Source organism: Charadrius vociferus, unplaced genomic scaffold (assembly GCF_000708025.1).
Source record: "Charadrius vociferus isolate BGI_N301 unplaced genomic scaffold, ASM70802v2 scaffold744, whole genome shotgun sequence".
Classification (NCBI taxonomy): domain Eukaryota; kingdom Metazoa; phylum Chordata; class Aves; order Charadriiformes; family Charadriidae; genus Charadrius; species Charadrius vociferus.
In genome coordinates, this window is record NW_009648252.1 from 675,981 (window position 1) to 694,970 (window position 18,990).

Below are 18,990 nucleotides of genomic sequence, written 5' to 3' on the forward strand. Positions count from 1 at the left end.
GGCTGAGCATCACTTGACGTGCCGTGGGCCAGGAGTGAGTTGCTGCTGCAGATGCATTTCAGTGCAGGCTACTGAAGAACTTCTCCCCGGTGTCTCACTGAAGGCGAAAGCAGCTCCTGTTGCTGCTCTCACGGTTTGGTAGGAGAACACCCCCGGGAGGGTTAAACAACAGAGTGCAACTAAGGATGGGTATGGTCATCAAGACCTCTCTCCTGACCTCTGCACATGGCCTGTTTCCAACACAATCGGCATTCTTTAACCTCCCTGTCGAAATTCACTGTATGCAAGGCTTCAGTGCTTGTGCTGAATAATGAATTTCCCTTAAAACAGATTAATTTTGATTGTATGGAAAAGTGTAGAGTCCACGAATTTAGTCGTAGTTCAGCTAAAAATGATATTTTAAGGTAAAATAATGACAGATTGCTACTAAAAATTAATTCAAATGAATTAATTCAGGCATTGCCTTCCCACAGGTGATTTTGCCTGTGTGAAAATATGGTTGATTGCCTCTCTGGTCTTTGTCTGAAATCTCAACATTTTTGTTAAAGATTTAATAAAAGAATTTCTAGACCTTCTGTACATTTTAGACACTAAAGGTGAAGGCCTGCCCTCGCTCTGTCAGGCTTGGTGTCACGGTCCTGCAGCAGTCAGGAAGAAACAGCCCTGTGGCTCACAACTCCTAGGTGTGATGATTTTATTTGATTTTTCTAGCTACAGAGAACTTGTTTTCTTGACATTATTGGTTGGAATCTAGAAGTTCGGAAAATTTGGTTTGGAAACTGTGCCATGGTTAGGGCAATTGTGGACTTTCCTGAATGCTCCCAAGTTTTTCGTCTAAAACGTTTCTAACTAGTTCATCACTACAGACCACAAGAAGTGGTTCTTTGATTTTTACTAGTTTGCCTTTTTAACTTGTGAACTTGTTAATTAAAGAAGGTGGTTGAAAAAACATGATTTCTTGATAGTTGCATTTGTTATGGCAACCTCCAGTTTTAATTGTGTAGTTCAAATGCTGCTGTTCTGATGGAGAAATACTGGTTTGGCTTTCTAATACTTAGGGATAGTTAATATCTATTTGCTTTTATTTAATTTGTGTAACTGTTCATGTCCTGTAGGCTTGTTACATTGCTCACCTCACTGTTTCTGGCCTCCTTGAGCAGCTCTCTGAAAAACTAATTAATGTGAACACTAAAAAGAAGTTCCATTGCAAGAGAAAAGGAAGGAAAGGCATTGAAAAGGAGGTGAGGAAGGGAAAAGAAGGGAGCAAAATAGCACTGTTTAAACCAAGGAATTTTGATGCAGAGGTTGTGTTGTACCTCAGAGGGGAAGAGAGAGAGGGGGATGCCATGAGAAAGGATCGGGGAGGAGGTTATAAGTGTTGGGAGCTTTCGTGTTTCTGTGGCGTCTGCAAGCTCTTGTGGAAGGGCAAGAGATGGGAAGGAAAGTTTTGGTGTTTATTATGTGCTTCACTACACAAGTTTCTTCTTTTTCAGTACCCTGATGAACGCTGGGTTCTGGGATGAGGCTGAGGATCAGGACAATGTGCAATTTTTTCCTTATTTCTGGCCAGAGTAGATACTAGGCATTGCAGGGATGGGCTGGGAATTCACTGTGGTCAAACTTGCACCCTCCTGCGGGCAGTGCATTGAAAAAAAAATATTAAAAAAAGAGATGTTGAGTGGCACGTTAGTCATTTAAAAGAAGGTGGTGGGTGACTCCTGCAAGAGTCTTGCGGTCTTTTGATAGCTGCAGGCATGCCTCAGCAGTTACTTTAGGAATTAAATGTTGAGAGATTTCAACAACGACCCCCACCCCCCAAAGCGAAGCCCATCTAACCATTTTCTCTGTGGTGCAGTAGTTTTGAACAGTCTCATTGCTGTGGAAGTGGTGAGCACGTCAGTACGTGGTTTGGGCAGCGTTGTACGTGTTGCAGCAAAAGTAAATATGGTAGGGCTCAGATCTGTGACTCTGGAATAACAGGAGTAAGGCACATGTCAAAGTGCCTTTATTTGTGGCTTCCTTCATGCTTTAGACTTGTTATCACCTTTAAAAAAAAAGGGGGGGTGGGAGGGTGGTAGGAAGAAAAACAACAAAATTTTCTCGTTGAAGTGGCGTAGCACTTCGTACACACGTGGTCTCTCAGATGTTTCCGTCGTGCTGCCTTTTTTTTTCTTTTTTTTCCTTGCAGAGGACCCGTAATTGCATAATAAAATATTAATAGCACTGGTCTTAAAAGATTTAGTTCCTAGCATGAGAATATGTACCCGTGGTGCTCAGTGTGTATAATATATGAAACTCCTGTATGTACTGTGAATGTATAATAGATATAGTTGTTCTAGTCTCAAAATTAAATGTGGTGTTCCAAGTATGCACTGTAATTAGATGCTGCTTATAGAGAGATGTGTTAAAAACTATTTTGCAAAGGCTTATACATACTAGGGAATATCATTTTTCTCCTTTGTCGTTTGGGACAGAAATGTGGTTACTATTCATGCAGTCCAGACAGTTCCTTGCATTCTGATTTCCTTCATTTTTTATTTTTTTTTTTAATGAGACAGTTTATACAAATAACTGCTCTAAGAATCTCAAGTTTGCCCTGGCGTACAGGGAAACTAAGTATTGCATGTGAAGAGCTAGAGTTGCTTCTAGGGTCTTTATGATTTTTTCCCCTGGTTTCCCCCGTAACTCTGTGGAAAAAAAAAACATATCTTGCAAAGTACTGCAGTAGCTGACAAAATCATAACTCATGTATGTTTACTCAATGCCTAGATTATCACTGTTGAATAAATACAGGGTTTGAGGGTACTAGTAATGACTAGTCAAACTAGTACTGTAAGGTCCAGCTCTGTTTTTTCTTAGTTCTTGTGCTCTGGTGAGCCAGGAATGTATGTGAATGTAATTAGAAATGGAGGTTGCCATAATAAATCCAGGTATCAAAGAATTATTTTTCAACCACCTTTTTTAAATAATAAATTTAACCACTGCGACATCAACCAGTTTGTGTTTTGTTTGTTTGTTTTTAAAAAAATGATGCTCCGGGAATTGTCATACTGATGACAGGCGCGGGTTCCTTGGTGTTGGGGTGTGAGCTCTGAGGTGGTGGAATGGGATACGGCCTTGTCTTATTTCAACAGGATGGTGATACCAAATTAAAATATACCTTACATGAAACTTCTAGTAACACTAACTATTGCATTTTTGTTTTTTTTCCCCTTCAGAGAACAAATTCGGTTGAAACAAGTAATGCAGATTTTCCTTCTGGAGATCCCAGAATGTACCAGTTGGACGTTACCCTAAGAAGAGGGCAGAATTTAGCAGCACGGGACCGTGGAGGTAAGTGCTGGCAAACACCGTCTTAATGTTTGGGAAGTTACTTGTCTATTGCATAAAGTTATATGAGGGTATTAGAGTCACAATGAAGGTTAGAATTGTGCGTTAGTTAAATTCTGCTTAAAACTACGTAGAGGTTCTTTTACTCTAAAGCACGAAGCAAAAGGAGTGAGGGCCAGCTAAACCCACACCGGGGAAGAAACGAGATTTAGCGAATACTGCTTTAATTCTTCTGCTAGCTAATTTTCCTCCCTTTTTTGAATGTTTCAAACTAGGAAAGGTGTGATAGATTTACCTTAACCACGGGGATTTGTGCTGTCTTGCTCACACAAGTGCTGTCTCGCTACGTGTTTTGTTCCTTGACTTCTTAACTGATAAATACTGGAGCTGTTTTTAATAACAAAACCCGTAAAAACCCCTCTGTCAGATGTGTCCAGGCTTTACCTGTTGGCCGATCTGCTGAGCACAGACTGGCATTTCACAGTCTGCTCTGAGACACGTACCGCACGCGTAGTTCAGATGTAGAAAGGATTCCTGAAGGGTTTCTTGGCCCACGCGAACAGTGCTGGCTGACTCCGTGACTCTGCACACGCGACTGCAGCGGGTATTAAAAGTCAGATAAGTCAGTGATCCACTTCCTGAACAGCGATGTGAGCACGATAAAGCTGACTAACAGCCTGTTTGGGATTTGCTGTAGTATACTCCTTGTGAGAGAGAAAAAGCCATAGTAAAACCTTAGCTGCAAAATAGTATTGTACGGGACTTTCCCATGCTTTCTGGAGGAAGTTACCTCACCGGTTTCATGTCTCAAATACGGTAGCAGAAACCTAGAAGGCTGTTTGCATTGGTCGGAAATTACTGCACTGATAGTTCTGTCACTGAAACCAAAATCTTAATAGGCTGTTGCAAGAATAAACTTTTATGTGTATTCTTCCTCTAGATATATTGATATTCTATCAGGCTTTGCCTGACATTCATTAAAAATAAATACTGAAGTGTTTTTTATCCATGAGCTAGAGAGACTCGCCCAGTTTCTGAATGATGTGTTGTAATTCAGTCGTGTCCATCATTCATATTATTTATAAATGAACAAAAATATGAATGTAAATGTGGTTGTTTGTATGCAGGGAAAACATCTGTAATCTTTTTCCCCCCAAGGTATGGGAGTCTAGGTCTAGAGTAAACAAAGGGTGGGACATCCATCTCCTGAGGTGCAATCGCAGGGTCTGAAACGAAAACTAGGCGCTGTGTAAAATGTCACCGGCTTTGAAAGGTCGGTTCAGAAAGCTGCTGCTTGAGCAGCAAGGAAACCTCCTCAAGCTGCCTGGGAGGCAACGCAACGAGAGTGGTGTTTCCTCAGCACTTGTTAGTCCCGGAGCCCAGGCACTGGGGCTGCACCGCGCGGTCGTCACCCACCCTGTTGGGAGCCCGTAACTCACTGTGGGTGGTGTACATCTACCGCCTTGCGAAAGGCTGAGCAAGTACTGTTTTTTTCTTTTGAAAAGATACTGGGGAGGAAGGTGGTTGTTGGGCTCAAGCTTCATAGAGTAGTCTTGTAGCTTGAAATCTTACCAACAAAGCGAGATGCCTGGGTGACTTCCTGCTCTCTTTCTGCATTTCTTCCTGTCCCTGAAAAAGCTCAGCCCTCCCATCTTGAGCAACCCAGGGAATGTTTTACCAAGCCACTGCAGGTGCGGCCGCTGCAGCAATGTGCTCTTGTGGCCAAGAAGGCCAGTGGTCTCCTGGGGTGCATTAAAAAGAGTGTGACCAGCAGGTCAAGGGAGGTCATCCTCCACCTCTGCCCTGGGGAGGACACATCTGGAGCACTGTGTCCAGTTCTGGGCTCCCTGGGTCAAGAAAGACAAGGAACTACTGGAGAAGGTCCAGCAGAGGCTACACAGATGCTCAGGGACTGGAGCACCTCTCTGATGAGGAGTGGCTGAGAGCCCCGGGGCTGTTCAGCCTGCAGAAGAGAAGGCTGAGAGGGCATCTCATCAATGCTGATCAATGTCCAAAGGGTGGGTGTCAAGAGAATGAGGCCAGGCTCTTTTCAGGGGTGCCCAGTGACAGGACAAGAGGGAACAGGCACAAAGTTGTCCATAGGAAGTTCCATCTCCACCTGAGGAGGGCCTTCTCTGCTGTGAGGGCGGCAGAGCAGTGGCACAGGCTGCCCAGAGAGGGGGGGGAGTCTCCCCCTCTGGAGCCATCCCAAACCCACCTGGACGCCGTCCTGTGCCACTGCTGGAGGTGCCCCTGCTCTGGCGGGGGGTGGGATGGGGGAGCTCCAGAGGGACCTTCCAGCCCTCACCAGTCTGGGATTCTGTGTCAGGAAGGAGAATGTGTGTTGCATCTTAGTGAGGTGTGGAAAATCCTTCAGACCAGATGCAGAGCTACAGATGTGGTCCCTCCTGTGGTGACCAGGTTTCAGATCTCACCTGGGTTTGGACTTCCAGGCCTGAGCCTTTGTTAACGAGAAAATACAGGAACAGCACTTTGTACTGCGACTCCATGGTAGGACCCATCCACTCACGACCAAATGTCCTGGCTATTACCCACTGTGTTTCTGCTTGTTTTCCCTTTCTGTTGGAGCTACTCGGAGTGAGAATTTAGGAGCACCAGCAGAACTTGAATCAAGGAGACTCTACAGCCGTTAGGCAGGCACCTGGTGGATGCAGATGGCTGCTCAATGGGAACTGCACAGAAAGGGGCTGCATCCGGGAGTCAGTTTTGTCTCAATCCTCTCTCGAGTGCAGTACTTGCTGTTTTTTATTTATTGTTTAAAGTATTCGGTGGTAGTCCCAGTGGTGTTTCACTGAGAAACTGGGCATGTAAAACTGAATTCTTACTGGCGATTTATGTGAGTGCAAGAGGAGATTCTGTGAGTTCGTGGAAGAAAAATCCACAAAGGGCACTGAAAGGCGCAGAAAACACATCTAACTCTGAAGGTCTTTGCTCTGAGTTCTTGATGCCTGGGAGGACATTGCAGGGAAATAATCTCTGTGCGTGTACTCTTCGTTTTCTGATGGCATCTGCTGACAGCCCCGCTGGAGACAGAGCCCCATGCTCGCAGGAGCTGTGGTCTGAGCCAGCGCCGGTGTCCCTGTTGTGTTGCCTGCGTGATGGAGCAGTGCCTGTGTTGGGGGTTATGAGCCAGAAAGTGGTTACGGGACAGTCCATGGGAGGCACTGTCCATTAATATATATCCAAATGCGAAATGGAGCTACTAAGACCGATGTGTTCGATAGTAAAACCAGAGCTTGGAGGATTTACCCCAGGACTGTCTCAGAGGAGTCTTATTCTGTATCTTAACAGCGCATCTGTTCCTCCAAAACTTTGTCCACATCCTCTGCTGAGAATTGAATTTTCTGCAAGTACTGTGAATTTCATTCTAAAAGAGTACTTGAATTACATGTTAGAAAATAATATCATTTTAATTTTAGCTTTTTGTTCTTTAGTTTTTGAACTGTGGTTTCACTTATCTTTTTAGAAACCTGCTGCTCAACATATTGCAGTCTTGGAATTCAAAGTTGAGTTCTCATGTCGTGAATGTTCTGCACACGTTGCCTTCCCAAAATTTATAAAAAGAGACACCGCAACATTCTCAGAAGAAAAGGGGAAAGATTGAAGCTATATTTATGTGGCTAGCAATGCCAGCATTAATCACAGCTATTAGTTGATAAATAAGCACTGATAGTCACAACAAAAAGGGAAGAGAACATTCTTCATGAGTGGACCAACGTCTTGCTGTTGTCTTGTCAAATGATTGAAAATAATCCTTCATTGTAACAGGCAATATTTATGCTCTGGTGTGTGCAGTACGACAGGAGGAAATGTAACTATTCTTTTTAACTCTTCATCTTCACAAGAAATCCTGTCTTTCGTCTGGTCCGGCTTTCCTTCCAAGTGCCATTGAGCTGTGGTACCATAACTTCATCCCAGCTACGTCATGAGGCAGTTTACGTTTTTGCTTCTGGCAAAATCCTGTTGGATTGGGAAAAACTGTGTAACATTGGATCTCGTTAAGTTGGCATATTAACAAGTTCACCTTATTACCTACATCTTTATGTTTTCCTATTAGTTTTAATTTCTCATTTGCTTTTTGTCATAGACAGTGTTTGTGTAATATCATGTATATTTTTAGGAGTTTTTTCTGGAGTTAAATTTTTAGGTTAAAAAGATCCCTTTGATTTGTTGCTGGTCTCTGACTTCTTGCATGTGGAGTTTGTGTGGCTGCTTCAGATTGATAATATGCCTTTATAGATGTTTTAAAATATCTTGAATATTGGTTTTAGACAAACAAACAAACAAAAGCCCTTGTGGTTGATCCATTTTTGCTTTAAAAGAGATTAATTCTGAGGTGCAAACTGAAATGTTATAGCCCAGTTAGTGAAAAGGGTAGTTATATCTTAGTCACCGGTTTTCTATGATTCTCTTCAGTCAAAAGAAAGATATCAAGATATTCCTTTACGTTTTTTAAATGTGGATTTCCTCACAGTGTTTTCTTACTTCACTGGAATCTGGAATCCACTCCTGTTTGTGCTTTTTGAGAAACGTACAGTGCTGGTTTGCTGCTCCACAACAAAGTTGGGAAATAAGCACAGGTTAATCCTGAGGACTTTGTGTCATGTCAAAAAACAGGCTAGAGACATGGTGGATTTGATCCATTCTGCGTTTAAAATTTATTTATTTTTATATATATATATATGTGGTTTTTTACAAAATGCATGATGATTAACCCGATCTTGCAATATAGCTCAAGGAAAATACTTTTTTGAGAGTAAGTGAAGTGTTAGTTGGCTTTTTCACAAAGACCAGAAGTAGTGTATTTTCTGTGTGAAATCTTGCAGGAAGATGCCTGAGAAGAGATGTTAATCGTCATCTGAGGCCTTGACCTCGAAATGGATAATATTGCCGGATCTCTGTGTCTCTCTCGGCAGCAGACAGTTCAGTAATGCATCCTAAGATTAGAGAATTTGTCTTTGTAGAAACATCAGAGGATGGGTTGACCCTTGAGCGGCTGATGCTGGTCCTGAAACCTGCGCCCAAAGATGGTGAGAAGTAACCAGGAATGGGATGCAGTTAGTGCCCTCGTGCCGGGCAAAGGCTGCGTTTCCTCTAGAGAAATGTACTGTTTCTGATACAAGGTATTTACAGCGGTAAGAAACTAGCTGCTTAAATTGAGAATAGTTAGGAGAGAGGTCTGTCAAAACCAGGAGAATCTGAGGAACTGTAATAGTGCGAGAGCGTACTCATAGACTTTGCATTTTGTCCGGTGAATAGCTGTACACATCTACATTTTCAGGATCTAGAAGAAAAGTAAGTGCCAATGAGATAACAAGCAAAGTGGGACGATTAAGTAACCCTTTAAGATGTGCCTTATTTTCTGCAATGACACAATATCGAAAGCAAACCTATATATAAGGCAATACATTTAAACTTACGCAAATAAGTTTCATTTAAGTCTAATTACAGAGCATGTTATTTATGTTTGAACTGTGGGTTTCACTGATGTAGGATACTGAAATTCAGTCCTTACCTTGATTAAAATAAATTGTATACAGTGTAGCTTTGGAGACTGAGAAACTCTTCATCCTCATGATTTTGGTAGACCAGGATTATGGGCTATATTTTGCTTATTGTGAAATATTGATGTCTGTCACACGCTTGAGAATGATAGGAACATGCCCCTGTTCTGTCTCCTGAAAAGGTGAGACGAGAGGATTATTGGCGTAAATCAGTAGTGTAGTGCTCGCAACATCTTCTGTGCATGGCAAATAATCCCAAGGCGATAACCAAAGAGAAATGCTATTCATGCCATAACAGGTAGCCAGATGCCAAACTATTTTTAAAAGGCCTTTTGGATCAGTATTTTCACGCCACTAATTGTGAACATTCATCAAAGTAGCTCTTAAATTATATTTTTATCTTAACATATTAATTAGGTATGGAATTTGAATGCTCTTTAAAGGAAATCAGATACCATTAGTTTTTGGATGCAAATCAAAGGGTTTGTATTTATTTTAAATCAGAATAGGCAAGAATGTTAGCTGATGTGAAGGTCTTTTGGAAAGGTTCTATTAAATTTTATCTGAGTCAAAAATACACATAATAATTTTTAAGAACTCCTGGGGATGTGAATATCCGGAAGAACTAATTTTTAAATGCTCAGTTTCCTTGTTACAGAGATAGTGAGGATAAGATGCCGAAACAAGAAATGGCAGCTTGGCATGCTTGTTACTCTGGGATTCATGTAAATATATGTAGATTAAGTGTGCCAGCATTCACCGTGCTTAAGAACGTTTCCAGGATGTTTTATTTAGGGTACACGTCGTTAGGTAGGCAGGGCTTTTTGTCTGTATTTGGGTACAAACGCGTAAGATTCTGGAAGAGGCTGCTGGAGTTTTGTCTCTTTTTTCCCGCAAGGAGAGGTTAGCGTTGGCTGAAGAGGATTGTGGCTCTGGATGTCATTCTGATCACCGGCAGGTACCTGTTGGCGTTGCCCAGTGATAAATGTAGGTTGGGAACATACTTTTGGGTTTCGTTTGGGCTCCCCCTGAGCCGTGCTGCGGCTGGGCAGCTCTCTGCGGCAGAGCGGTGGACACGCGGCGTGGTGGCTGCGGAAGAGGAGCTTCCTCTGCCCGGTCCAGCCTGGCCTCCTGCCCTTCGCAGCTCTGGGCATGTTTTCTGCTCAGCAAAAGGTGTCCAGATCTCACGCAGGGTCCTGGCGGCTGTGACTCATACCTGATGGTGAAGGGGATGAGTTCTCATGTGCGATGCAGGAAGGGAAGGAGGACAGAGCAGAGAGCAGTGAGAAACGGGGTTGAGCACTCTTCTGATGTTCTACAGCAGCTTTGTCTGCCTGAGCAAGTCCCTTTGTAGAAGGTGCCAAAGTCCACTGGAGGATGGGCTCAATCTGTGGCTTTGGTTCCTCCTGCTCTGGGCTTGACACGGAGCTCGATCTCACTGCCAGGTCGCTCACTGTGCCTGCGCCTCTCCGCAGGATCACAGCATCACTTTGGTTGGGAGAGACCTTTAAGGTCATCGAGTCCAACCGTTAACCCAGCACTGCCAAATGACCACTAAACCACATCCCTCAGCACCGTGTCTACACATCTCTTAAACACCTCCATCCAGCGAACAGCTGACATGAGATCTGCATGTAGCATTTTTCACCCGATGTGGCTCTCGGTTTCTATCATAGCCAGGAATTTGTACGCACTCTAGGAAGCCCTCACTTGGTGGTAGTGCTCTACTGTCCCTGTGAAAACTCCAGAGGGAACAGCTTCTCCCCTTTGCATGGGGAGTTGAAAAAAGTTGGTCCATCATTTGCACCCTACTGATCTCTTGTTCCCCCATGTATTTCAGTCACCATTTGGACTTTTGTGTTTCCTAACACACTGTGGCCTTTGGGTCTTTTTGCTCATTTCTCCATGCCAAGAGGAAGGAAACACCTGAGGAAACTGCATCCAAGCCTTCTAGGAGGGTGGGCTAATGCCCTTCCCTATGCCTTTAAGGGACAGTCGATTGCTATAGGAAGATGGTCTGTCTCAAGTGAGTTGTGGGACTATGAAATAATTTGCGAACAGAGTTTAGCAGCCCTTCCTTGGCATTTTACAACGAACATTTCTACAAGAATTCCAAAATGAACTCAGTCATGACGTCTCTGGAGACAGCAACGGTGGCTGCGAATTTCCTTGTGGCCAGGTCCGGCAGAAGCTGCCTGCGAGCGCTGGCTCCGCGCCACCCTCAGCAGAAACTGGCCACGGCAGGCATTTTCCAAACACCGCCGTCTGGAGGCTCGTGCGCTCTACCGGCTTCTTCACAACCCTACTGTTTATGCATCCAAATAAAAGACAGGGGGTTTTGGAGCTGCAGAGTACTTTCAGCCAGAATCTACATCTGTGGGTAGCAGCCCATTTAATTCAGTGAAAAATTTAATAAAGAAAAAACAACACCAAAAAAAATAATAATTCCCCAAGTGGAGATTTCTTTATGAGAATATAGAGAAATATGTACTGATATGTCTGAGTGGATATTGAAAAAAATGTAATTATGAAATGTAAAAACAACTTTCTAGTTTTTTCAAGCATTTTTTGATTAGTTGCTTTGAGGCACTCAAAATTGAAACTGTCCGTTTGCAGTACACTGGGAAAATCCCTGTGCAGCAAGGGTGGCTGTGGTATTGATACGGACTGTGGGTTAAATAGGTTAATTGCAGGCTTGGAAATCACAAGCCATATTAAACAGCAGGATTCCTGAGCATTTGAGGTACACTCTAGATTTTATGATTACTTCATTTATTTCTGGTTTGTTGAAGTGGATAGTAGAATATCCATCAGTTTGAGCGGGCCAGAATTTCCTCTCCTGTTAAAGTCGCATGTGTTAAATAGTACAATCAATATATTGGAATCCTGTAAAATTGCAATAGAAAGCAAACAAGAAACTAATCCTTACCTTTTGGGAGAAATGTTGTCAGTAGGTTTCTCGCTTTTTCTAGAAAAGGCCATTAGAGGGATTGAGTTTTACACAAACTGGAGAAACTCTTCAGGAAGCACTTATAAATAGCTGTTCAGAGACGATCTTTGAGGCATAATTGTGTGTTTTGATTACAGTTTAATTTAGAACAATAGGAGGGAATTCTAATGAAGCCTGAAGTGCTCATGCACTGTGTAACATAAAGTCTCCATTAGAAATGATGTGGCATACCTTGAGATGATACAGCTTCAAGTATGATATAACTTGGAATTTTGAGGAGTCCAGCTCTCTGGAAATGTTTTCTCCAGGGTATTTTTTTTTTACCAGGGTATTTTCTCAGGGATTTTTTTCCCCGTGTTTTAAGGCATCAGAGGTCTTGTGTGCCTATTTGCCTGATCTCATGATGCAGTATGAGAAAGCATAAAATAGGTGTTCAGATTTGTTTGTGAAACTCTTCTGACAATGTACCATTAGATGACACTGCTGTGATCACGTTGCCACTCGTTAATTGCTGGTGGAGAATGCTTTTGGATTAGCACATCGATATGGAGAAATTACTAAGAGCAGTTTTTAGAAGAGTCATTCTGGTCTTAGCTGATGGTCTTAGCTGATTACTTAGTGAATACTGTTGTAATTAAAGGCAAAAATGGGAATGTGGGGAATTATGTATTGCAGAAGGGTGAGTGAGACAAGAATCATGGGCACAATCCATCCACAAGTGATCTTGATCTGAACAGGTAGACATGCACAAAAGACAGACATGGAGGGATGAGGAAGCGTGAGGAACATCGTTTCACCCGCAGAGGAACCCCAGTTCTCACAGCAGTAGGAGGACGCGGAGGCTTTGCTGTGAGCGACGTGGCGTGAGATGAAGAAGGGTGGAAGAGCTGGGTTTAAGTGAGGGCCATCTGTTACAGGGGAGCCCAAATTCCCATTGGAGGCCAAAAATTTTCCTACTAGTGCAGTAGGGAGCAGCAGGAGACACTCTCCGGGCACAAAGTGGGGTTTCCTATTGTGTTACCATTACTCCGGTCCCTTGGGGCTTATCAGAGTGGGAGTCACGCTAATTACATGCCAATACACTTTCTCCAAACACACGTGGCATGGCTGTTTGCTTGTTCAAGTTCTTCCTTGTAAATTGTCGTCATTTGGAACTTTTTTTTTCCAAACAAAAACCTGCAGTTGCAATTCTATTTTAATTAGTTTTACAAAAAGGGTAGCAATAATAAAAATTAGTTTGCAGTAAGACTAGCAAAAGATTCTAGTTATAATACTAGGGTTTTTTTGGTTGGTTTTTTTTTTTTTGGCTATCGCTTTTTACCATCGCACATTTCTATTTAGATGGTAAAAAAACCCAGTCGCTTTCTTTCTACAGGATGTGGTTTTTTACCATCACTTAGAAATGGCTATTTCTCGTTTAATACCAGTACTGAGGATACTGGTTTCTTTTTTTTCTCTTCTGTGATAAATGCCAATTCAGCAAATACAGTTATTTAATAATGAATCTCATTATTTCCCGTTCTTTCAGTTTCATTGCCATGATCCTTATTCTTTAAGTGTTGTAGGAACGTATTTATCATTCACTTTAATTTCGCATGGCAATGTATTGTGTAGTTAAATGGATTTTTCCTTCGCTAGACATGTGGAGCATAGTGCTAACACTGCTGATTACAAAATATGCATGTTTACTGCTCGTGTTTGTAGAGGCTAAGCTTCCATTCCTTTTTAATAAGCTTTTCTTCTCAAAGAAGATATAAATATTCATAGGAGGGGAAAAAGCATGCGTGTTCCTGGCTACATCTCTGGATCGTTGTTTGGATGTAAGTGTTCACTGAGTAACTCTTTCCAACTCACAAACATCTCGCTGAAGCTTTGAATCATCTTATTCCTCTAATAATGGAGATAAAACAAGAGGACTCTGACAGCGCTAAAATAAGGTAGAAAGTTTGGTAGGTTGTCAAGTCACCTATAGGCGGTAATGCATAAACGCACGGCATGTTGGTAGAATGGCACGGTTCACATACTGCGCCATTGCACGCCTATGGCAAATGCAGATACCCGTGTCCAAAGTTGGGTGGTGGTCCTGAACAGAGTATTGCAGTGGGAATTCGTACCAAGATTAAAAAGGAGAGATTCCTCTTACCAGGTGACTTCTTGGCCAGGGATGACGCTGTAGTACATCAGTGGTCTCCGCTCCTGCAGCACCCCAAATCCCGGTGATGCCCTTTATGGGTCCTGCAGGTAACGTGACAGAGCATGGGTGGCAGTGGCTGGGCTTGGGACTTCCAGACCATCGTCCTCTTATGACTCAGATGGAGGAATCTGGTCTGTTAATTCAAAGTCATCGGGCATCAAACACCTCTGTGTCTGGTCGTTAAAAGAGAATAGAGAGTCCTGCTTTGTTAGCATAGTTCTACTGTGTTGATTTTTTCAGGTGACTATATGCAAATAAGGAAATAACGATGTTAAGGTTTTCTAGCTAGTAAATTGAAATCTTATTTTAAGGCAAGATTCACATAGTATGTTTCTGTGAATGTTTCTTCATAGTGTAGGCTTTCCTTCATGTGACTTTAACTGGGATTGCATATGCAGTGAGAATCAGTTTCAAACAAAGATATTAAACACACATTGCACCTTTTTTTGTTGTGCCAAACGTGCAGGCTGCTAAGGCTTCTATTTTTGCTTTACCTCGCTTTTTTTTTTTTTTTTTTTTTTTTTAAATTTTAAAATTCAGCTTTTATTTCAGTTTGCATTTAATGTGCAGTGAATCATTAGACCTGGGGGAATGGAGAAGAACTTGCACGTTTTACTGGAGAGAAAGATCATTGACTGCGTTACAAGGGCAACTCACACGCTTGTCAATTGCAAGTATACATCAAAAAGGGTATTTCTGTAAAACAGGAAGGTGTAACGCATAAGGCCAACAGTGAGCTGTGCTTTTTAGGCAAAGCAAATCAGAGCCCTCTGTCTTTGTCCCAGAAAAGGTGAAGCCTCTGACTGATTTTGCAAAAGCCGTCTGTCTTGGCAAACAACTGGTCATGCTGTAAACAATTTCAGGAAGATTTTAAACAATTTCAGGAAGATTATAATTTCAGTCTTGAGGTTTTAGGGGCAGAGCAAACAGTGTTTCCTCTGATTAAGGGAGGTAATTCTGTTTATATTGAAGTCTATTAACTCGAATATTAATTTGAGCTGCAAGGAAAACATTTCCGTAGCACGCTGAAATCCTGTGTAAATGAATCTGACTTCAGCCATGCTTAAAATGAAATATAAATGTTTTCTTGAAATTGGGCTGACGTTGCACATTTGCTTTTTGTCTAATCTGTCCTGCGCCAGTATGTTTTTTCCATAGTCTCTATTTCACAAGCATAATTAGTAATTCTTTAAATGCGTATTTACTAAACTAAGTAAAGATACTTATAATGGGCAACACTGAAATATAGAACTAAAGCTGCCTTTTTTGTGGCAGGAATAACTCTTCAAAAGACAGATAGGAAGCTGTGATTGTTATAACCAATATTTTTTTAATGGGCACTGAATAATTAAAATTCTGCATTCCCTGTCGACTTTTGAGTAGAACTCCTCTGCATCCCGTAGCATCCATGTGCTCACTGTGAATTTGTAATTGGCATCTCCGTTCGTAGGGTATTAGTTTTCCAGAAATGCTTTGTGTCATTTAAACTAATTAGTGTCCTTTTTAGGTGAACTGGGTGGATAATTCTTTTCTAGGGAGACAGAAGGACGTAAAGTAGGATTATTTATGGAAAAGGTATAGTGTTTAGTGCTGCTGTTGTAGTGTTTGGTTGTGGTGTTTAAGGGCTTGCTGAAGACCAACGAGAAGATAGGCTTGGCAGCTCTTGTACAAGACAAATAATAAAAATGGCCGTTTCTTTTTGTTAAATTAGTATAAAATAATTCGTTGCAACTATTTCCCCTACTTTTCAGAATAAAAGATGGGACAGAGCAGACATACTCTTCTGTGGTTCGTTTTATGAGGTGCTTCATGCTGCAGTTTGCAAATACAAAATATGTAAAATGCCATGAACGGGTATGTGTTTGGCTTGACATACTCAGCTGGCACTTCCTGGAGGACTGTCCCCCTGCTTTTTCTTCTGCCTTGGCTGTAACGAAGAAAACAAGTGGAAACTGAGAAACTTTTTTAAGAGGGGAACACGTGTGGATGGAGTCAGAGAGAAGGGGAAAGTGCTGTCAGTGAAAGGGCCCTTCATGCAATGAGTCCAGAACAGATATGTGTATTAATAATTAAGGTTCTCAGGAATTATGACATCAAAGTTATTGCACATCTCTGCACATCTCTAGTGGCTTGCTTTCTTTTCAAATAATTGTAGAGCAAATGAAGACATTCCAAGTGTGAAAGCAAAACACAGGAATAGTAGAAAGCCATTACAGAGGTTTAGTTATAGTTTTAAGTGTAAAAAGAATTACGAACATGCTTTTACCTTATTTTTTTGCTTCTGGAAGTGTGTACATTGCCCAGTTACTTGCAGTGATGAAAAATTCCGTTCCCCCATACGGATTGGATGTTTTTACTGCTTTTTAGACCGTGCTTATTCCTGCAGTATTCCTCCTGCATCCTCCACAGCATCAAATCATATTTAATGACTGTGATTTCCAGGTGGTAGTGTTTGAAGCTTCCATTTTTTCAAACCACTAGGCTGAAATTGGGCTAAGTCTATTATTTATTGTGTTTGTGTGGTGAATCCAAAGGGGACTCATGATTTACATTAGGAACTGGAGGGGCTGCAGCCTTTGTAACGTTACTGCTTAGCCTTAGTACCTCTGTCGATAAAAAAACCCACCTTGTTTCGGAGTGGTCCACTTTGCAGTAGTGATGACTTCCTGCAGGGGAGACCTGAATGAATGGGTGTGTTTGCTCTCTTCCAAAGCCGTAGGGAGAGGAGAAGAAGAGAGCTTCTCCAATTTGCTCTGGTTTCCTTTCTGAAATCTTTTTCTCAACAGGCTGAAAACCAGGTATTCCCCAGGGGAAAGTTAGTTTTTTAACTTTTTAAAAGAATTGACCCTAGAATTGGAATGGCACAGTGGTGAGCATCTGAACTATGCAAAAACGTTTATGGCACAGTAACTCCTGTTTTTCAGAATGGGCTTGCGCATGGCTTTCTGTTCTGTTTCAGAAGTTAAACGGTGAGTGAAGCAGTGGTGGAAAAATGAATGCATTTAATCATGCTATAGTTAAACAGTTTTAATTAAATCAGTTAATTGGCTTGTGTAATAAATGTAATTGCTAACTCACCATTTTTCTAAACTGTATTTTTTTTCTTCTTGTTAGGTGAAGTATAAAAACATCTCTATGTGAAGTGACAGCTGAAAGTGCTGGTTTTCAGTGTTGTTCCTCTATATTATATTGGTTTTTTTATAGCTGCTGTTCTCTCTTTTTACTGTACGGTTTTTACTTTTGCCGTAAGGATTTCAGTGTCTGGTTCCCATATTGTAGGGGGGGCATCTTCAGCTGAGGTTTTTTCAGCATGCTGGTAGTTTGACTCTGTTCACCCTGCAAAAATACGGTAGAGGAATATGGGGACTTTGCCTCATCCTTTCTGTCTCATTAGCACCGGTTGTGGGGGAGCAGTCTCCAGCTCATTACTCGGTCTCATGGCACATTGACCCCTGCGTTCACGGTTGGATTTCGTTCGGTTAGCAGTTTATCGCATTGTATTAAACAGGATTTCATTAAGGAAAAAAGTCTGTTCAGCAAGTGGCCTAATCGTGTTGGAAAGCCTGTTGTGAAGCCTCGGGAACCAATGAAGTAAATGTATACAATTTACTGGGAATGTGTGTTCTTTATATCCAATATAACTGTGATTATTATTCCGGCCAAACGTGCCTTTGCTGCACTCTATTACCCAGCTCTGCTTCCTTCCCAAAAGCAGTTCAGTATTCCTTTGAATAAACATCTTGAATATTTCTCCAGCAAAATATTTTCTAATCTTCTTTTTTGTCCGCCTGTCCGCTTACAGGATCTGATCTATGTGCTAAACTTGCAAAGCAAAATCCATTTTAGGAGGTGTCTGCCTAGAGAGAGAGAAGCGTTGGAGCATGGTGTGGGTGCTGACATTGGCCCCACAGGACTGGAGGAGAGCTTGGCTTATGGCTACCATAATGGGTAGTTGTCCTCCTGGACTTGGGCAGCATCTTTAGGAGTCTGTTAGGTAGATGCTTCCCCTGAAAAGGGAGGCTGACACCAGACACCAGAAGTCTTTACTGCCTTTACACGTGGTGCTTCAGCAAGAAAGCAGTGTCTCACACAACTTGGCGTTTTTTGAGAGAAGGCTTTAATCTCATGAGTGAAGGCTCATGATGATGTTCTTAGCTGCTACAGATAAGACAAATGTTTGTGTAATTAGACCTGAGTGTGTCAGGTTCGTTTGAGTGGTTTGGTAAGCAGGAAACCGATGAAAAGCCTGATACTCAAACAACAAGAATCCGTAATTGATATCAGGTTTTTGCAGGCTCAGTCTGAGGGGTCTTCGATTTTTTCAGGTTTTGTGTCATGAACTTGTAATCACTGTTAGCAATAACATCCCAAGTGAACTGAATTTATTTTTGCCTTTAAAAGAGCACAAGTATGTGAATGGAATTGTTGATGTTGATTAAAATTACATATTAGTTTATTGTTATGTAATATATTTAAATAATATATTAAAATATCCCTGGTGTGTTGTTAATAATGCAAAATTAACATGAATGCACAATTACTGTATTAAACTTACACAATACGTGTGAAAATGCCAACATAGATTCACCAAGGGGAAGTCATGTCTGGCTAATCTGAGCCTTCTACGATGGCGTGACTGGATGGGTGGATGAGGGGAGGGCAGTGGATGTTGTCTACCTTGACTTTGGCAAGGCTTTCGACACTGTTTCCCACATCATCCTCACAGGAAAGCTTAGGAAGTGTGGGTGAGATGAATGGACAGTGGGGTGGATGGAGAACTGGCTTACAGATAGAGCTCAGAGGGTTGTGGTTAGTGGTGCAGAGTCTGGTTGGAGGTCAGTAACAAGTGGTGTCCCTCAGGGGTCAGTACTGGGCCCAGTCCTGTTCAATATATTCATCGATGATCTGGATGAAGGGATAGAGTGTACCATCAGCAAGTTTGCTGATGACACAAAACTGGGAGGAGTGGCTGACACGCCAGAAGGCTGTGC

At 42.0% G+C, this 18,990-nt stretch overlaps 1 protein-coding gene across 1 annotated transcript in view; it reads left to right on the top strand.

Annotated features, from left to right (window-relative positions):
• Window positions 1-3,226: 3,226 nt before the first annotated feature.
• The window catches only part of MCTP1 (multiple C2 domains, transmembrane 1), a 177,353-nt gene continuing 161,589 nt past the window's right edge, over window positions 3,227-18,990 (top strand). The window contains exon 1 of the mRNA XM_009884339.1: window positions 3,227-3,333. Coding sequence (XP_009882641.1) covers window positions 3,273-3,333 — 61 coding nt within the window. The 5' untranslated portion in view covers window positions 3,227-3,272. The remainder of the gene's footprint in view (window positions 3,334-18,990) is intronic.